Source organism: Bufo bufo, chromosome 11 (genome assembly GCF_905171765.1).
Source record: "Bufo bufo chromosome 11, aBufBuf1.1, whole genome shotgun sequence".
Classification (NCBI taxonomy): domain Eukaryota; kingdom Metazoa; phylum Chordata; class Amphibia; order Anura; family Bufonidae; genus Bufo; species Bufo bufo.
Window position 1 is genome coordinate 63,191,088 of NC_053399.1, and position 17,532 is coordinate 63,208,619.

A 17,532-nucleotide genomic window follows, 5' to 3' on the forward strand; every position below is an offset into this window, starting at 1 on the left:
GGTATAAAAAGAGCATGTTAGGCAGAGTTTCTCAGAAGCAAAGATAGGCAGAGGTTCACCAATCTGCGAAAAACTGCATTTAAAAAATGTTCAATGTAAAATTGTAAAGTCTTTGAATATCCCACCATCTACAGTACATAATGCCATCAAAATATTCAGAGAATCTAGAGAAATCCATATGGGAGATTTATCAAAACTGATGTAAAGGAAAACTGGTTTGGTTGCCCATAGCAACCAATCAGATTCCACCTTTCATTTTCCAAAGGAGCTTTGAAAAATGAAAGTTGAAATCTGATTGGTTGTTCTGGGCATCTAAGCCAGTTCTACTTTACACCAGTTTGATAAATTTCCCTCCATGTGCGCAAGGGACAAGGCCGATGGTCAACATTGGATACTTGGGATCTACGGGCGCTCACTCAGAACTGCATTAAAGATGGACATGATTCTGTATAGGAAATCAGTGCATGGGCTCAGGAACACTTGCAGAAATAGGCGGTTTCATAGGTTTCATGCCAAGAAGCCATATGTCAACACGATTTAGAAATGCCGCTGTCTTCTCTGGGCCAAAGCTAATCTAAGATGGACTGAGGCAAAATGGAAAACTGACAATTGTTTTATGTCAAGTTTTTCAGGGTTTTTCTTAGGCTACATTCGCACTACTGTTAAAAAACAGACATGTGATGGACTTTTTTTTTTTTTTTTTTTTAACAGCATATGCTGTGTGAATATCTCCATATTCACACAGCAGTTTTTTTGACAGCCAGTGAATAACAGAAGTAAAAAAATTTAAAATGTTCTATCATGTCCCTTTTCACAGCCCCCATAAAACTAAATGGGACTGTTTTCAACGTCTGTTTCTCAAAAAGGCATCAAAACTGACAGTTTATCCGTTTTTAACGTTGAATGTAGCCTTATGTTCTGCTCTAAAATGTCATAATATAATTTTTCTCTTACAGGAGACGGATGATTACAGATACTTTGACCCCAAGATGTTACGCGGAAATGACAGGTGACAATTGTAGATCCCCATCACTTTGCTCTTGCATGTAGTGGGAAACTATTGACAGTATCCATCCATTTTTTTAATGCTTTTTATCTCCCTTTTCTTTCTTATTTTTTCTTTGTGATTGCCTTGTCTTATATGAAACCTCTATAATTAAATGAAGCATGTAAAAACATGCCTGTAACATGTATTTGTCTTCTTCATTAAAACAGTTCTATACCAAGGAACAAAAATCCCTTTCAGGAGGTAAGTGTAATCGTAGCATAAGTGTGTATAAATGTAAAAAGTGATCTTTGATAAATAGAATTTGAATCTTGGAATACACCATAGCTTAAAGCTTTGATATCTTTGCATTTTGTAAAAGAAAATAAGACGTTTTAGTTTAGTGGAAATTGCTATTTCTTGCACTCACACCTCATAAAGATCTATTCATGTGTGAAGGAGATGCCAAAATGTACCTGGCTAACTGTTCATCATTGTGCAGCGGTGAGCCAGTACCAAACTGGCAGAAGTAGCTCAGTCATTAGGAAATATTTCATTACACATAAAAAATATGGTACTATTTATTTCTATTTCTGATGTGTTAGTAGTGCTTTATGGAACACCACAACGCCTACTGAATTTCATCTATTATTCTGGTACTACACCTCGGCACTCCATGCAGTTCTCTGCACAACACTTGGACAGGATCGATTGGTCAGGGTCTCTGTGGAGGTTGCTCTGGCTGAAATGCCTGTTTTGATATACCTGAATATACACTACCGTAAAAAGGAAAAAAGAACACACAGAAAACTTATTTGGAGCACCAGGGGGCAGGCGTGAATCCTTGGAGCACTGCTTTTGTAAGGCCTCTTTCACACTTGCGTTGTCCGGATCCGGCGTGTACTCCACTTGCCGGAATTACACGCCGGATCCGGAAAAACGCAAGTGTACTGAAAGCATTTGAAGACGGAACCGTCTTCCAAATGCTTTCAGTGTTACTATGGCACCCAGGACGCTATTAAAGTCTTGGTTGCCATAGTAGGATCGGGGGAGCGGTATACTTACAGTCCGTGCGGCTCCCGGGGCGCTCCAGAATGACGTCAGAGCGCCCCATGCGCATGGATGACGTGATCCATGCGATCACATGATCCATGCGCTTGGGGCGCCCTGACGTCACTCTGGAGCGCCCGGGGAGCCGCACGGACGGTAAGTATGCTGCTCCCCTGCTCCCCGCTACACTTTACCATGGCTGCCAGGACTTTAGCGTCCCGGCAGCCATGGTAACCACTCTGAAAAAGCTAAATGTCGGGTCCGGCAATGCGCCGAAACGACGTTTAGCTTAAGGCCGGATCCGGATCAATGCCTTTCAATGGGCATTAATTCCGGATCCGGCCTTGCGGCAAGTGTTCCGGATTTTTGGCCGGAGCAAAAAGCGCAGCATGCTGCGGTATTTTCTCCGGCCAAAAAACGTTCCGGAACTGAAGACATCCTGATGCATCCTGAATGGATTTCTCTCCATTCAGAATGCATTAGGATAATCCTGATCAGGATTCTTCCGGCATAGAGCCCCGACGACGGAACTCTATGCCGGAAGACAATAACGCAAGTGTGAAAGAGCCCTAACACTCCCTGTGAGCCATTTACTGTAGCCTTACCACATTTAGATGAGTGGATTTCTATACTTAGAAAGCTAATATACATATTGCTTGTTTAATCACACGCACAATATATGATTAGAATGAAACCAGCAAATGTTTAGCATAATACTGACAAAAGAAAGGTATTCTTTTAGTCAGCATCATGAGACCTGCCAGGCACTATGCTGACACAGCCTCTTTACTGGGATAGACCTGAGCTTGACAAAGTATAAACTGCTTATGGTGCTTGGTCAATTATCACATAACCAAAGAAGTGCACCTTTTTATTTTGAGTTCTGCAGCAGGCTTTATGTTGAGGCAGGGTCACATTATTAACCCCTTAAGGACCGGGCCATTTTTCACCTTAAAGAGGACCTTTCATCAGAATCAAGTATGTAAACTGAATATACAGACGTGTAGACCGGCGCCCAGGGATCCCCCTGCACTTACTATTATCCCCGGGCGCCGCTCCGTTCTCCGGTTATAGCCTCCGGTATAGTCATAGTTAGGCTCCACCCACTTGAGCCTGCCGGCGTCTTTCTCCTATGCTGTAGCGCTGGCCAATCGCAGCGCTCAGCTCTTAGCCAGGGACATGTGCCACTTTATGTGGTGATAACTTTAAAACGCTTTTACTTATCCAAGCCATTCTGAGATTGTTTAGTTGTCACATATTGTACGTCATGACAGTGGTAAATTTGAGTCAAAAAATTTCATTTTTATTTATAAAAAAATACAAAACTTGCTAAAAATTTTGAGAAATTCGCAACTTTCAAAATTTCTATTTCTCTGCTTTTAAAACAGATGGTGAAACCTCCTAAAATAGTCATTACTTTACATTTCCCATATGTCTACTTCATGTTTGGATCCCCGTAACACTGCCATCCACAATTTTTTGGGGACGTTAGAAGGCTTAGAAGTTTAGAAGCTAATTTTAAAATTTTTCAGAAAATTTCCAAAACCTACTTTTTAAGGACCAGTTCAGGTCTGAAGTCACTGTGAGGCTTACATAATAGAAACCACCCAAAATGACCCCATTTTAGAAACTACACACCTCAAGGTATTCAAAACTGATTTTACAAACTTTGTTAATCCTTTAGTGTTCCACAAGAATTTAGGGAAAATGGAGATTAAATTTCCAAATTTAACTTTTTTGGCAGATTTTCCATTTTAATCAATTTTTTCCAGTAACAAAGCAAGGGTTAACAGCCAAACAAAACTCAATATTTATGGCCCTGATTCTGTAGTTTACAGAAACACCCCATATGTGGTCGTAAACTGCTGTATGGGCAGACGGCAGGGCGCAGAAGGAAATTAATTTTCGGATGGCATGTCACATTTGAAGACTCCCTGAAGTAACCCTACAGTGGAAAACACCAAGAAGTGACCCCATTTTGGAAACTACACGCCCCAAGGAATTTTTCAAGGAATATAGCGAGCACTTTGCCCCAACAAGCGATTTATAGAATTTCAAAATATTTGGCTGTGAAAACAAACTTTTTTTACAAGAAAATGTCTCTTTAGGCCCACATTATTTATTTTCACAAGGGGTAACAGAGTAAATTACACCCAAAATTTGTTACCCATTTTCTCCTGAATATAGCATCACTTTATATATGGTCGTAAACTGCTGTATGGGCACACTATAAAGTTCAGTGTGTACTGATAAGCAACAGCTTATGTATTCAGTATTCTACAAATTATATATATATATATGTGTGTGTGTGTGTGTGTGTGTAAAAAGCTTTATATGGTAGGACATAGTCGCTAAATACAGCAGCTAAAAGAAGCAAGGGTCTCAAATTATATCAAAGTACCAAATAAATATGTTGTATATTATATGTCATCACATTGCAGAGGCTCTGAGCTACCAGAACATACAAAGTTCTAGTCCCCTTTTATAAAACAACACCGGTCAAGGTATTCATCTAGGGGTGTAATATAGAAACATAGAATGTGTCGGCAGATAAGAATGAGAATTTTTAGCTTTGTTATGGGTTTTATTAGAATGCCAATTGAAATGTGGAGAAAAGGGAAATTAGAATTTTTACCAACATACAGTTTCAAGGGGGTGTTTTATAAAATGATCAAAGGGGGTTTAGTTAAAAGTCAACAGAGGTGTGGTAGATTCTAAAACAATCTTTTATGCAAAGACCCGGCTTTGAGGGGCACATCTCACAATGATGAATTGTGTCTTTCCTGATTCCATTTCTGGAGCATACCCGACACCTTTTTTGTGGCCTTCTCCGTGTCTCTGTGGGGGGAACTACCCCAGAAAAATGCTGTCCTCGTATTATTCTGCTCTCACTTCCTGTGGCCCTGCTCCCTTCCCCTTCCTGTTCCCCAAATAAAAAGGTCTTTATTACTTTTTCTTGAAAGCAGGAATTTTCCTCTGTTTCCTTCACTTCTGTATATTACAAAAGCATTATAAAGGGCTATTTGCGTCAGGTGCAATGCCAATTTTTTATACCATGTCCGAGTTTTGCGGAGGGCAGTGTATGGTTGCAGTACCTGGTCTGACAGATCCACCCCTACCATAAACTTATTATAGTCCTGGATGCACACAGGTTTGGGGACTGATTCTGTGGATCCACGATCTGGGACAGGGGTGGATCTGTCAGCATGTATGGTAGTAAGTAAAAAGACGTCACGCTTGTCTTTGTAGTTAACAAGCATCATGTTATCACTGAAAACTGCCTTGCTTTCCCTCACTCTTTATTCTTTGGTCTATAAAATTTTTACACAGATGTTTTTGGTTTCATCTGATAGTTCTGCATGCATGTAGTACGGTACTCACTCCTGTAGGCAGGGGGCAGCGTAACGTCATTCACTACTTTACGCATCTGCTCCACCTGCTTCATTCATAAAGTGGGAAGAGCAGGCGCATGACGTAGTGAATGACGTTACGCTGCCGCCGCCCGACTGGCCTGTCTACAGGAGTTTCAGTTGAGTACCATACTACATGGATTTCTCTATGCTGCAGAGGATTACTATAGTTTAAAACAGCGCCCATGCCTACACGTTACCTATTAATAATACAGTGAGCTGGGCCTGGTGTAATAGAATACAGTGACTGCACCGGGCCCCACTGCCATTACACCACCAGATGCCGGCCCCCACTCCCTCTATTGGGGGTCATTCACTATTTTACACAGGGATACTGTTATAGGGGGGGATCTGTGGATGACACTGTTATGGGGGAGGGGGGATCTAGCATAAGATGCTATATATGTGTCATCCACAGATCCCCCCCCATAGCAGTGTCATCCACAGATCCCCCCATAACAGTGTCAGCCACAGATCCCCCCATAACATTGCCATACACAGATCCCCGTAACACTGCCATCCACAGATCCCCCATAATAGTGCCATCCACAGATCTCCCATAACAGTGTCATCCACAGATCCCCCATAACAGTGCCATCCACAGATCCCCCATAACAGTGCCATCCACAGATCCTCCATAACAGTGCCATCCACAGATCCCCCATAACAGTGCCATCCACAGATCCCCCATAACAGTGCCATCCACAGATCCCCCATAACAGTGCCATCCACAGATCCCCCATAACAGTGCCATCCACAGATCCCCCATAACAGTGCCATCCACAGATCCCCCATAACAGTGCCATCCACAGATCCCCCATAACAGTGCCATCCACAGATCCCCCATAACAGTGCCATCCACAGATCCCCCATAACAGTGCCATCCACAGATCCCCCATAACAGTGCCATCCAGAGATCCCCCATAACAGTGCCCACCAGAGATCCCCCATAACAGTGCCATCCACAGATACCCCCCCATAACAGTGCCATCCACAGATCCCCCCCATAACAGTGCCATCCACAGATCCCCCCCATAACAGTGTCATCCACAGATCCCCCCCCAGATAACAGTGTCATCCACAGATCCCCCCCCATAACAGTGTCATCCACAGATCCCCCCCCATAACAGTGTCATCCACAGATCCCCCCCCATAACAGTGTCATCCACAGATCCCCCCCCATAACAGTGTCATCCACAGACCACCATTAGTTCAAAACCACAATTTTTAATTTTTTTTTATATAAACGGTAGTCTAACTTACCCTAAAACTAGAGCTCTAACCCTGATAACTTCCTAACTAACCCTAATGAATTCCTAAAAGGCTTTCTGACAGGTTACTGACAGTATGGATAACAGGGACAGGGGGGTTTATTGAAGTGTAATTGTGGGTGCTGATGTACTGTCACTATTGGCAGACAGAACACAGTGACAAGGTAGTAGGGACAAATGAGGGGTGATGATGGGGCACTTTTATTATTTTTTTATTTTTGACAGGTCTGTTTCACTGGCTCTGGCTCCGGCTCCGATCAATTCCCTCACTGAAATGAGAGGATCGAAGCTGAGAGATAGCGTTCTGTACATAACTCATTGTGATTGGTCCACTGTCAGGAACGGACCAATCACAATGAATTATGTACAGAAAGCTATTTCTCATCTGCGATCCTCTCACTTCAGTAAGAGCTGATTGGTCCCTGGCCGTCAAGGGGGAGTTGTTCGGTCCCCGACACAGTGGGGTAAGTTGTGCTTCAGGCACACAATCTCGGCCGGGGAGCATTTAAATGAACGCTGTGCATGTACGGCGGAATGCTTTCTGGCACAGCTTCCCCCGCCATACATGCACAGCGTTTTGCGTTAAGGGGATAATGTTGGCATCTCCCTCTGCTGCGATACAGGCTGCCAGTGTGGCATAGATACTCCTGGACGGATTTGTAAAATGGAAAAATATTTAGCCCAAATAATGGAAACTGTAGTTCAGTATTTCCAAATGAAAAATAATGCACCTGGGGAGAAGGAACCCTCTATCTGAGTATCATATTGGCAGTTCTTTGTTAGCCAGGACTTCAGAAGAGAAGGATCGATCTAGTGGTCCTGATATCATACAGTTTCAAAATAAGTGCACAGCATTGGTAGGCAGCTGGGAAAGGAAATAGGATGCTTGTCTGTATAACTAGGTATAAACATTGTTGTGCTGCTGCCCTGCTCTACCCTGTGGGCATGACCCTCCGCTACTCACCCTGTCCTTCCTGCCATGATCCTGTCCCACTCTCCTTGTCTTTGATAGTTTGTGCAGGCGCATCTTCTGTTAGGTCTCCAGACCTGTTCTATAGGGCATGCACACGCTCATATTTAGTATTTAAGGCACCCTCCCAGGTATGGGAGGTATATTCCACCTTCACTGGTAACGAGAAAGCTCAGGCATCCAGTTTCCAGTTACCAGTGAAGGTGGAATATTCTATAACTCTTACTTCTAGTCACCTGCCTTGATCTTTGCCTGTTTCTCATATTGATCCTTTTTCACCTGCTCTTAGCTCAGACTTGTTTCTTGGATACATTTATATACAGCGTGCCCTGACCTCAGCCTGTCTCCTGACTACAACTATTGCCCGACCCCTCGGTGCTTTGTATCGGTGTCTCTGACCCTGTGGGTCAACTGCCAACTGCACAGGGACTATTCCAGGAGGCAGCGATCTGGTTCCTAATCTGCAGCAAAGTTCATATGTTTTTATAGGAGTTAATGGGTGAATACAGTTAAACTGCAAGGACAACGCCCCTAGTTTTAGCCCGAAGCCAAACCAGGTAGTTGGCCCACTGTCCCTAACAATCGCTGGGATAAGAGAGATTGTGATTCTGCTTTGTAGAGCACTAGTGAGATAACATCTGGAATCCTTTGTCCAGTTCTGGAGACCCCATCTACAAAAAGACAAAGATAAAATGGAACGGGTGCAAAGGCAGGCTACAAAAATGGTGGATGGAGACATAAAGCATAAAACATAGGAGAGACCTTAAAGAACTTAATCTGTACAGCATGGAGGGAAAAAAGAGAAAGGGGGACGTGATCGAAACCTTTAAGTATATTAAAGATATAAATAAGGTTCAGGAGGGAAGTGTTTTTTATAATTAAAAAAAAAAAACTTGAAAACAAGGGGGCACAATAAAAAATTTGTTGAGGGGAAGATCAGAATCAATGTCCGAAAAATATTTTTACGCCAAAGGAGTAGTTGAGGTTTGACCAAACTTCCATTAGATGTAGTTTGGAAATCAATTTAAACACGCCTGAATCGATGAGCATTTCTGTCCTGAGGTAAAAAAGAAAGATTATAAGGGCAGACTAGATGGACCATGTAGTCTTTTTCTGCTGTCAGCGTTGTATGTTTCTATGTAATGGGCATACAGATGCTGGATATCCTTCTGTGGTATGTCATTATGTCATTCCAAGCTCTTTCAACTTGCACCCATAGTTCAGCTGAGGTGGTTATTGGCTACTGTGCATGGGAAATCCATCACGCCATCTATTTCCAGACATTCTTCATGAGGGGAAGATCTAACGATCAAGCTGGTCATTGGAGCTACTGGATACACTGAATAGCATATTGTGTAGCATGAGCAATCATTAACTTGTTGGAATACCATGTCTCCTAACTGAGTCAAAAAAGTCAGTAGGACTATTCCCATGATGTCCTGTACATATGACACCTGGCATTGGTTCTGTGTGTCTCTGCACTATGCATGATGACAGGCTTCCTGCAAAATCTAATGCGGCCATCATTGGTAGCAAGGCAGAATGTGGTTTAACCACTGAGCACTATTATTTGGCATTCATGTCTCCAATGGGCTCTCGCGGCACCAGTGTTGGTGCGCTTGGCGATGATGATCATCCATGACAAAAGAGCAGTTTGCGAATGCAATCCTGTTTCAGGTAGACTTTTTTATGGCCTGGACAGTCACTTCAGGGACTACTGCAGAAACCTTTTGTGATTCCATGGCTGTCCTTTGAGATATAGTAGCTCTTCTTATATAGCAGTCTTGGTGAGTGAGTCTGTCTTGACCGTCCAACACCCTGTACATGTCTGACTGCCTTCCTTTGATCACTGTTGACCGCACCAAATCAGTTCAGAAACTTCTTGTTCAACTTTTTAAGTAATTTGTTGGGTCTACCATCGAGCTGCTCAAATTCCCTCTGTTTGGCCCTTTTTAGTCCATTAATTGCACAAATGGTGCATGCCTTTATATAGCAGGTGTAGTGAACACTTCAACAGCACCCAGTCAACAGTGTTGTAAGGGAGAAAACAAAAACACTGCTGTCAGGCAAAAAAACAACAGCGATGCCAGACAGAAATGTCTGTGGAACATCTGTATGTAAAGTAAGGATCTTGAAACTTTAATCCCTACATGTAACATTCTCCAGCATTGCCATATTGTAAAATAGGCTTTTTATCTTAACCACTTCACGACCGCCCATCGACTATAAACGTCCTATGGGCGGTCGTTTATCTCTGAATGGACATTCTGGTACGTCCATTCAGAGATGTCAGCTGCATGCTAATCGTGCAGCTGCCGAGCGGGGGGGCCCGCTGTCAGTGACAGCAGGGCAACCCAGAGAGAAGACCGGGACCGTTCCTTGGTGTCCCTGCCTTCTAGATCGCTATGTGCTTCCTGTCCCAGCCCGGTGGTCATGTTACCGCCACGGCCGGGAGAGTGCAGAAGCTGTCGGATCTTCCACAGACCTCGATCAGCCCTGCACTGAGGCTGTACAGCCTCTCAATAGTGGGGGAAAAAAAGTGACGTTAAATGTCCCCCAGTGGTCTTGTATGACCTTATGGGGGATGCAAAGTGTAAAATAAAAAATTTAAAAAGTGTTTTATAATTTATTTATTTTTTTAAATCAGTCAAAAAAGCCATTATTGTCACCTTACATCGCAAAAAGTGCAACACCAAGTGATCAAAAAGGCGTATGTCCCACAAAATGGTACCAATAAAACCGTCACCTCATCCTGCAAAAAAATTAGCCCCTACATAAGAAAAACGCTCAAAAAAATAAAATAAAAAATATAGCTCTCAGAACATGGAGACATTAAAACATCATTTTTTTGTTTCAAAAATGTGATTATTATGTTAAAGTGAAATAAATAAAAAAAATATACATATTAGGTATCGCCGCGTCCATAACAACCAGTTCTATAAAAATATCACATCACCTAACCCCTCAGGTGAACACCGTAATAAATAAAAAATAAAAACAGTGCCCAAAAAAAAGCAATTTTTTTTGTCACCTTACATCACAAAAATTGCAACAACAAGCGATCAAAAAGGCAGATGCCCCCCAAAATAGTGCCAATTAAACCGTCACCTTATCCTGCAAAAAATGATAGCCTACCTAAGACAATCGGTCAAAAAAAAAAATATGGCTCTCAGACTATGGAGACACTAAAACATCATTTTTTTGGTTTAAAAAATGCTATTATTGTGTAAAACTTAGAAAAATAAGAGAAAGTATACATATTACGTATTGCCACGTCCATAACGCTCTGCTCTACAGGTGAACGCTGTAAAAAGAAATAATAACTGTGCTAAAACAGAACATTTTTGGGTCACCTTGCCCAATAAAGTGTAATAATGAATGATCAAAAAAATCATATGCACCCAAAAATGGTACCAATAAAAACGTCAACTCTTCCTGCAAAAAAGAAGCCTCTGCACAAGACTATCGGCAGAAAAATTTAAAAAAATGGTGTTCAGAAAATGGAGACACAAAAACATATTTTTTTTAATGCTTTATTATGTAAAACTGAAATAAACAAACAAAGTAGACATATTTAATATGATTGCGTCCGTAACAACCTGCTCTATAAAAATAGCACATGATCTAACGTAATATAGAGCAATTAAAAATCATATGTACCCCAAAAGAGTACCAATAAAACTGGCACCTTCTCCCCTAGTTTTCAAAATGAAGTCACTTTTTGGGAGTTTTTCTACTGTAAGGGTGCATCAGGGGGGCTTCAAATGGGACATGGCATCTAAAAACCAGTTCAACAAAATCTGCCTTCTAAAAACCATATGGCGCTCCTTTTCTTCTGCGCCCTGCCGTGTGCCCTTAAATCAGTTAACGACCACATGTGGGGTGTTTATGTAAACCGCAGAATCAAGGTAATAAATATTAAGTTTTGTTTGGCTGTTAACCCTCAATGTGTTAAAGAAAAAAAGAATAGATTAAATGGAAAATCTGACAAAAAAGTGAAATTTAGAAATTTGATCTAGATTTTCCTTTAATTCTTGTGGAACACCTAAAGCGTTAACAGTTTGTAAAATCAGTTTTGAGTAACTTGAGGGGTGTAGTTTCTACAATGGGATCATTTATGGGGGTTTCCACTATGTAAGCCCCACAAAGTGACTTCAGAACTGAACTGGTCCTTAAAAAAGTTGACTTTGGAAATATTCTTAAAAAAAAAAAAAAAATTGCTTCAAAAATTCTAAACCTTCTAACATCCTAAAAAAAAATAAAAAATGACTACCAAAATGATGCCAACATAATGGTACTTTCATACTAGAGTTGTTTGAATTCAGCGGGCAATTCCGTCGCCTAAACTGCCCGCCGGATCCGGAAAAACGTGTGAAAATGGATTACATTTGAATCCTGATCAGGATTCTGATCACAATGAAAAAATGCATTGGAAAAAACGGACCCGCCATTTATGGACTATTTTTGCACATTTTTAGGGTTTAACATGCAAAAGCCGGATCCGGTTTGACGGAACACACGGCGCCGAATCCAGCATTAATGCAAGTCAATAGGAAAAATGCCGGATCCGGCGTTCAGTCAAAGTGTTCCGGATTTTTGTCCGGAGGTAAAAATACAACATGCTACAGTTTTCTGAAAAGCCTGATCAGTAAAAAAGACTGAACTGAAGACATCCTGATGCATCCTGAACGGATTACTCTCCATTCAGAATGCATGGGGATAAAACTGATCAGTTCTTTTCCGGCTTTGAGCCCCTAGGACGGAACTCAGCGCCGGAAAACAAAAACGCTAGTGTGAAAGTACCCTAAAGGAGACATATGGGGAATGTTAATTAATAAATATTTTATGAGGTATCACTATCTGTCTTAAAAGCAGAGAGATTCAAATTTAGAAAACAGTGTGAAAAAATTCATTTTCGTTAACTTTTGGATTTTTTTTTATAAATAAAGGTAAAACATACAGTATTGGGCCAGATTTATCATGACTCTGACAGCTCACTCCACTTTCACATAAGGCTAAAGTCAGTTTTAGCCAAGTCAGATTTATGATCGGCCATTTAAGACTGTAATAAATGTGGTTTGACGGTAGCAGTTTATCCGTCAGTAAGCAGCTTTACAAAAGTCGCACGTCCTTACGAAAAAGTCGCATGTTCTATTAAAAAGTCTCATAAGATAAGCATGGTCCTCACTGGAGTGAAATTTCGCATTTTTTTGCAACTTTTTAAATAGTCCCAATAGTAAATCTGTCTAGAGATTCATTTACATAAGAAAACACGCCCACTTTCAGAAAACTGGCGAGCATAGCGCATAGCAGAAAAAGTCACAAAATTTGTGCGCAGTTTTAGCGTTTGCACATTTTTTTGCAACTTTTTCACTCCATTATTCTGACTTGAGCTAATGATAAATCTGGCCCATTGACTCAAATTTACCATTAACATGAAGTACAATGTGTCACGAGCTTGGATAAGTAAAAGCGTTCGAAAGTTATTTCCACATAAAGTGACACATGTCAGATTTGCAAAATCCATCCTTCGGCGCAAAACGAACCAACCAATCAGAAGTTGCAAGTTGCAGGAGTCTTCAAACGTTTCTTTATTATTTTTTACACAGTGTGAAGTGTTTTTGAAAAATGAATAAAGAAACGTTTGAAGACTCCTGCAACTTGCAACTTCTGATTGGTTGGTTCGTTTTGCGCCGAAGGATGGCTGTGTCTATTTCTGCATATTAATTGTCCGTGAGGCTTCAGGCATACTCATCAAGGAGACCTACATCCGTGGCTGCACACCGACCTTCTCTGGGAATTGAAATGATTCCCATCGCGTCTACAATAGGGTTGTGCCTATCATTCGCACAAGCCTCTAAGCGGTGAGCCTCCACTTGGAGTATCCTTTTTCACCCGTGCATACGATATTTACCCTATGGTGCGCCTCGCTTTGTTTAGTTAGTAAACAATGCCTGTGAACACAGATTTGCAAAATTAGGCCTGGTCAGGAAGGGGGTAAATGGCCCGGTCTGGAAGTGCCTTTATTTATTTATTTATTTTTTGCTAATGTGTATGGACAGTGACAGTAAACCTTTTTGTAATGTATTTTATTTAGGGAAAACATTTATTTATGCTATAAAACTTGGGCTGAAATGTCCTTTAGCAGCGCTTTTTCAATTGAGCGTTGCTAAGGGACATCTGTCATCTATCCGCATAGGAAAGATGGGCTGTACGGGAGTTGCTGGCCTCTGCCTGCCCTGCTCCCTTACATCCTGGTGGGGATAGGAGCCCTATGTGTTTAAAGTAAATATACATTCCCCTTTTTATAAAATTTTAACTTGTACACTATGTATATGTTCACTGACCAGCGTGGGTAACCAGTGCTGTCAGTGAGCTTTCCCCTGCACTCCCAGCGTGCTGACTAATAAACTACAGGCAGTGCAGGGGGAAGCTGCTATCCAGTATATAGGGACAGTTGTGTATAACCGCTTCTCCCTGCACTGCCTGTAGTGAACACTTACTGCTCAGTCAGGCATCGCTTCCGGCGGTTGGTTCATTAGTCAGCACGCTGAGAGTGCAGGGGAAAGCTCACTGACCGCGCCGGCCACGCTGGTCAGTGAGCAGAAAGTTAGTGTGTACTGTGAGCGTATATTAAATAAGGGGGGAAATGTATGGTTAACACATAAGGCTCCTGTCCCCACCAGGCAGGGCAGGCAGAAGCCCGCAGCTCCCGCACAGCCCATCTCTCCTATGCTAATAGAAGACGGATGTGCTTTCAGCCAAAGTTTTATAGCATAAATAAACATTTTCCCTAAATGAGGTATATTACAAAACTGTTCCCTGTCACTGTCCCTACACATTAGCAAATAAATAAATAAGTAAATAAATTAACCATCAGTTACACTTTAATTCCTTGTAGGTGTTCTTATCTATTAGTGTATATATAATTGTTATGGTTACATTGTACATGGGACACTCATCAATAATGTACAGAACATGTGGCAAGTGTTTCCAGAAGAACCTCACATTTTTTGTTTCTGCATCATAATGTAATCATGAGGCCATTTGAGTTGCAGCATTTATTATAGTAATTTACACGACTATATTGTTTTTCGGCAGGCCATTGTATTCGTTGTAGGAGGAGGGAACTACATTGAGTATCAGAATCTTGTGGATTACATGAAGGTAATTTTTCTTGCCTTTTAGTTGACATCTCATTCTTCCTCTCTTGCTTTTTTTTCTCCTGTTCCTTTTTACCTCTTCACTTTGTATACCTTTTATGTGCTTTTTGTTACTTGTTTTCCTTCCTCCTGTTTTACTTTACTTGACTCTTTGCGTCTTCTTTTGCCTACATTTTTCCTCTGATACAGTTTTTATCTTTCCTTCCTCTTGTTTGACAGCTATTACCTTCTTTACCTTTTTGTCTATTCACTGGACTGTTCTCCTGCTATTTATCCGTTCTTCACTGTCTTTATATTTTTCCTTTCATCATAACCATTCGCTGGTTGGCTCTCAAGCAGATGATTTGGCTGATTGACATGCAGACGGTCTTCCTCATAAAAATAGATTTCATGGCAGGCATCTGGCTCTGGTTTTGGACCTTCCTGCCAGTTGCTAAGGCCTGTCTTTCCTTTGCTGACTGTTGCATAGTATTTCTTTACATGGCCAGCTCTACAGAACACTTCCCAGGACCAGAACACTTCCATAATCTTGATCTACTTGCCATACATTCAGGATGTGCTTAACCCTTTAACAGATATATTTAGGATAATTGTGTTTCCTTCTTAAAGAGGACCTGTCACCACAAAATGCAATGCAATCTGAAAGCAGCATGTAATAGAGCAGGTGAAGCTGAGCAGATATATAGTTTTGTGGGAGAAGAATTAATAAAACCTGTAATTTATACATTTCTAGGTTTGCTTTTTCCACTTCCTGTGAGCAGCTATTGGTACAGGAGGTGTTATCAGTGACTGACAGCTATCTTTTATGCACACGTCTACACACAACGCTATCAATCACTGATAACCCCTCCCTCCTGTACTGATAGCTCTTCACAGGAAGTGGAAAAAGAAGAAATATAAATGTATAAATTACTGAAGTTTTACTGAATCTTTTCCCACAATCTCCTCCGCTTCACTTGCTCTATTACAAGCTGCTTTCAGATTGCATTGCATTTTGTGGTGACGGGTCCTCTTTAAGGGTTCTGTAGTTCATTCTTTATATTTTTCCTGTGTGAATGTTAAACTTTCCATCCTGCTATGTTCTCTTCCCAGACTAAACAAGGAAAGCACATTCTCTATGGCTGCACCGAACTGTTTAATGCTGCACAATTTGTTAAGCAGGTAATTTTACAAGTGCCTTCTTTACAGTCTCTATACAGTTTTTAAACCCTTCACAAGTATAAATTATAGCTTAACATCCTTCTGGCCTGGACTTTGTATTGCTTATATCATAATGAAATAGTTGCACTTTTTGGTTATGCTAATGTGCTTATATAGCTGGACCAGTAGCTAATACCTTGGGGTCTTGAAGTTTTAAGACTTGTGGTCATTGAAGGTTTTAGTAACTTGTAGTGTATTACATTATAGCAGCAGTCTTTACATTGCGACTCCCTGGTGCAATGTTTCTATGTCATGTACCTTATCCCTGAAATATTACATCAACGTACCCCTAAAGCTGTGTTCTTACACTGGTGGATTTTAAAAACACAGCATGAGAACGGTGCATTCATCCCTATGTGGTACGTGTGCCCCACATTACGTGCATCCTTATCATGATTGTGTATGCTGCCACACGAGTCAGACTGTTACATTTGTTTGCAGCCATACATTAAAGTGAGCTGTTGAATACCCAGATTGAATAAGAAAATTATTCATGCAGCTTTTTGGGATATAATCTTACATGTGTTATTTTTCAGGCCAGCTGTACTGCTTTTTCATTACGTGTCTCAGTATTTGCTGCACATATAGATTACTTTTGATTAATTTAATTTTTTTATTATTTCCAGTTGTCTCAACTTGGACAGAAGTAAAAGGGGCCAATGACTACATTACTGTCCTGTCTGGTGTCTGTGAGCTGATCTCCAGAGGCTAAAAGATCGGGCCCATACCTTTTATATTGGTCCATTAACCCATGACACCAGGTCCTGCAGGTGTGGAAGAACAAGGAATCTACGTCCCAGAGAGATCTGTTGTATTCTGCACAAAGGACTTGCTGGCTTTTCTACCAACTCCATTTATTTAAATATGCAGGAGGTACCCAGCCTCTGTAACTAGGCATTAACACAATCTCCGTCAACAGACATCACTTACAAATAAAGCAGATATTGCATAATTTTATAAAGCATAATGTATGTTAGGCATTCGTATATTTACCTACAATAGGATGAGAAGCCTGAGGAGAGGAAGGCAAATGAAATGGCCACTTTGGGACCACGTTACCCAAAGCGGATAGAAAGAAAGAAGACCTTAAGAACTCCTATAAAATCTGAATGACATCTTTGTTTTTTGCCTTTTTTTATTTTTTGTTATACCGTACCCCCTAGTAAGAATAAACCAAAATCTCTGAAATGTGTATTCTTATAGTCTCTTTTAAGATACAATCTTTTGTAAATAGAAGATGCAACAGAGATGCAAATTGTATGATTCTTCAACTGACCTGTCAAGTTGGACCGATCGATTCTGTATAGCAATTAATTCAGTAAATTATGCTATTCAAATGTAATATTGCCTCTCTGTAAGCCCATATCTTATGGCAGTTATCGGTAACGAGTGTTCATAGAAACATTTGTTCCCAATAATTGTCCCAACCCTCAGCCCAGGTAATTGCAATTGGAGGTGGATAGAAAAATTGGATTTGTTCATC

General features: G+C 41.0%; 1 protein-coding gene across 2 annotated transcripts in view; it reads left to right on the forward strand.

Annotated features, from left to right (window-relative positions):
• Nucleotides 1-17,237, forward strand: part of SCFD1 (sec1 family domain containing 1) — a 149,091-nt gene extending 131,854 nt beyond the window's left edge. For both annotated transcript variants that reach the window (XM_040411182.1, XM_040411183.1), the window contains exons 21-25: nucleotides 957-1,009; nucleotides 1,216-1,249; nucleotides 14,788-14,853; nucleotides 15,942-16,010; nucleotides 16,676-17,237. In XM_040411182.1, coding sequence (XP_040267116.1) covers nucleotides 957-1,009; nucleotides 1,216-1,249; nucleotides 14,788-14,853; nucleotides 15,942-16,010; nucleotides 16,676-16,699 — 246 coding nt within the window. In that variant the 3' untranslated portion in view covers nucleotides 16,700-17,237. The remainder of the gene's footprint in view (nucleotides 1-956; nucleotides 1,010-1,215; nucleotides 1,250-14,787; nucleotides 14,854-15,941; nucleotides 16,011-16,675) is intronic.
• The last annotated feature ends 295 nt before the right edge of the window (nucleotides 17,238-17,532 follow it).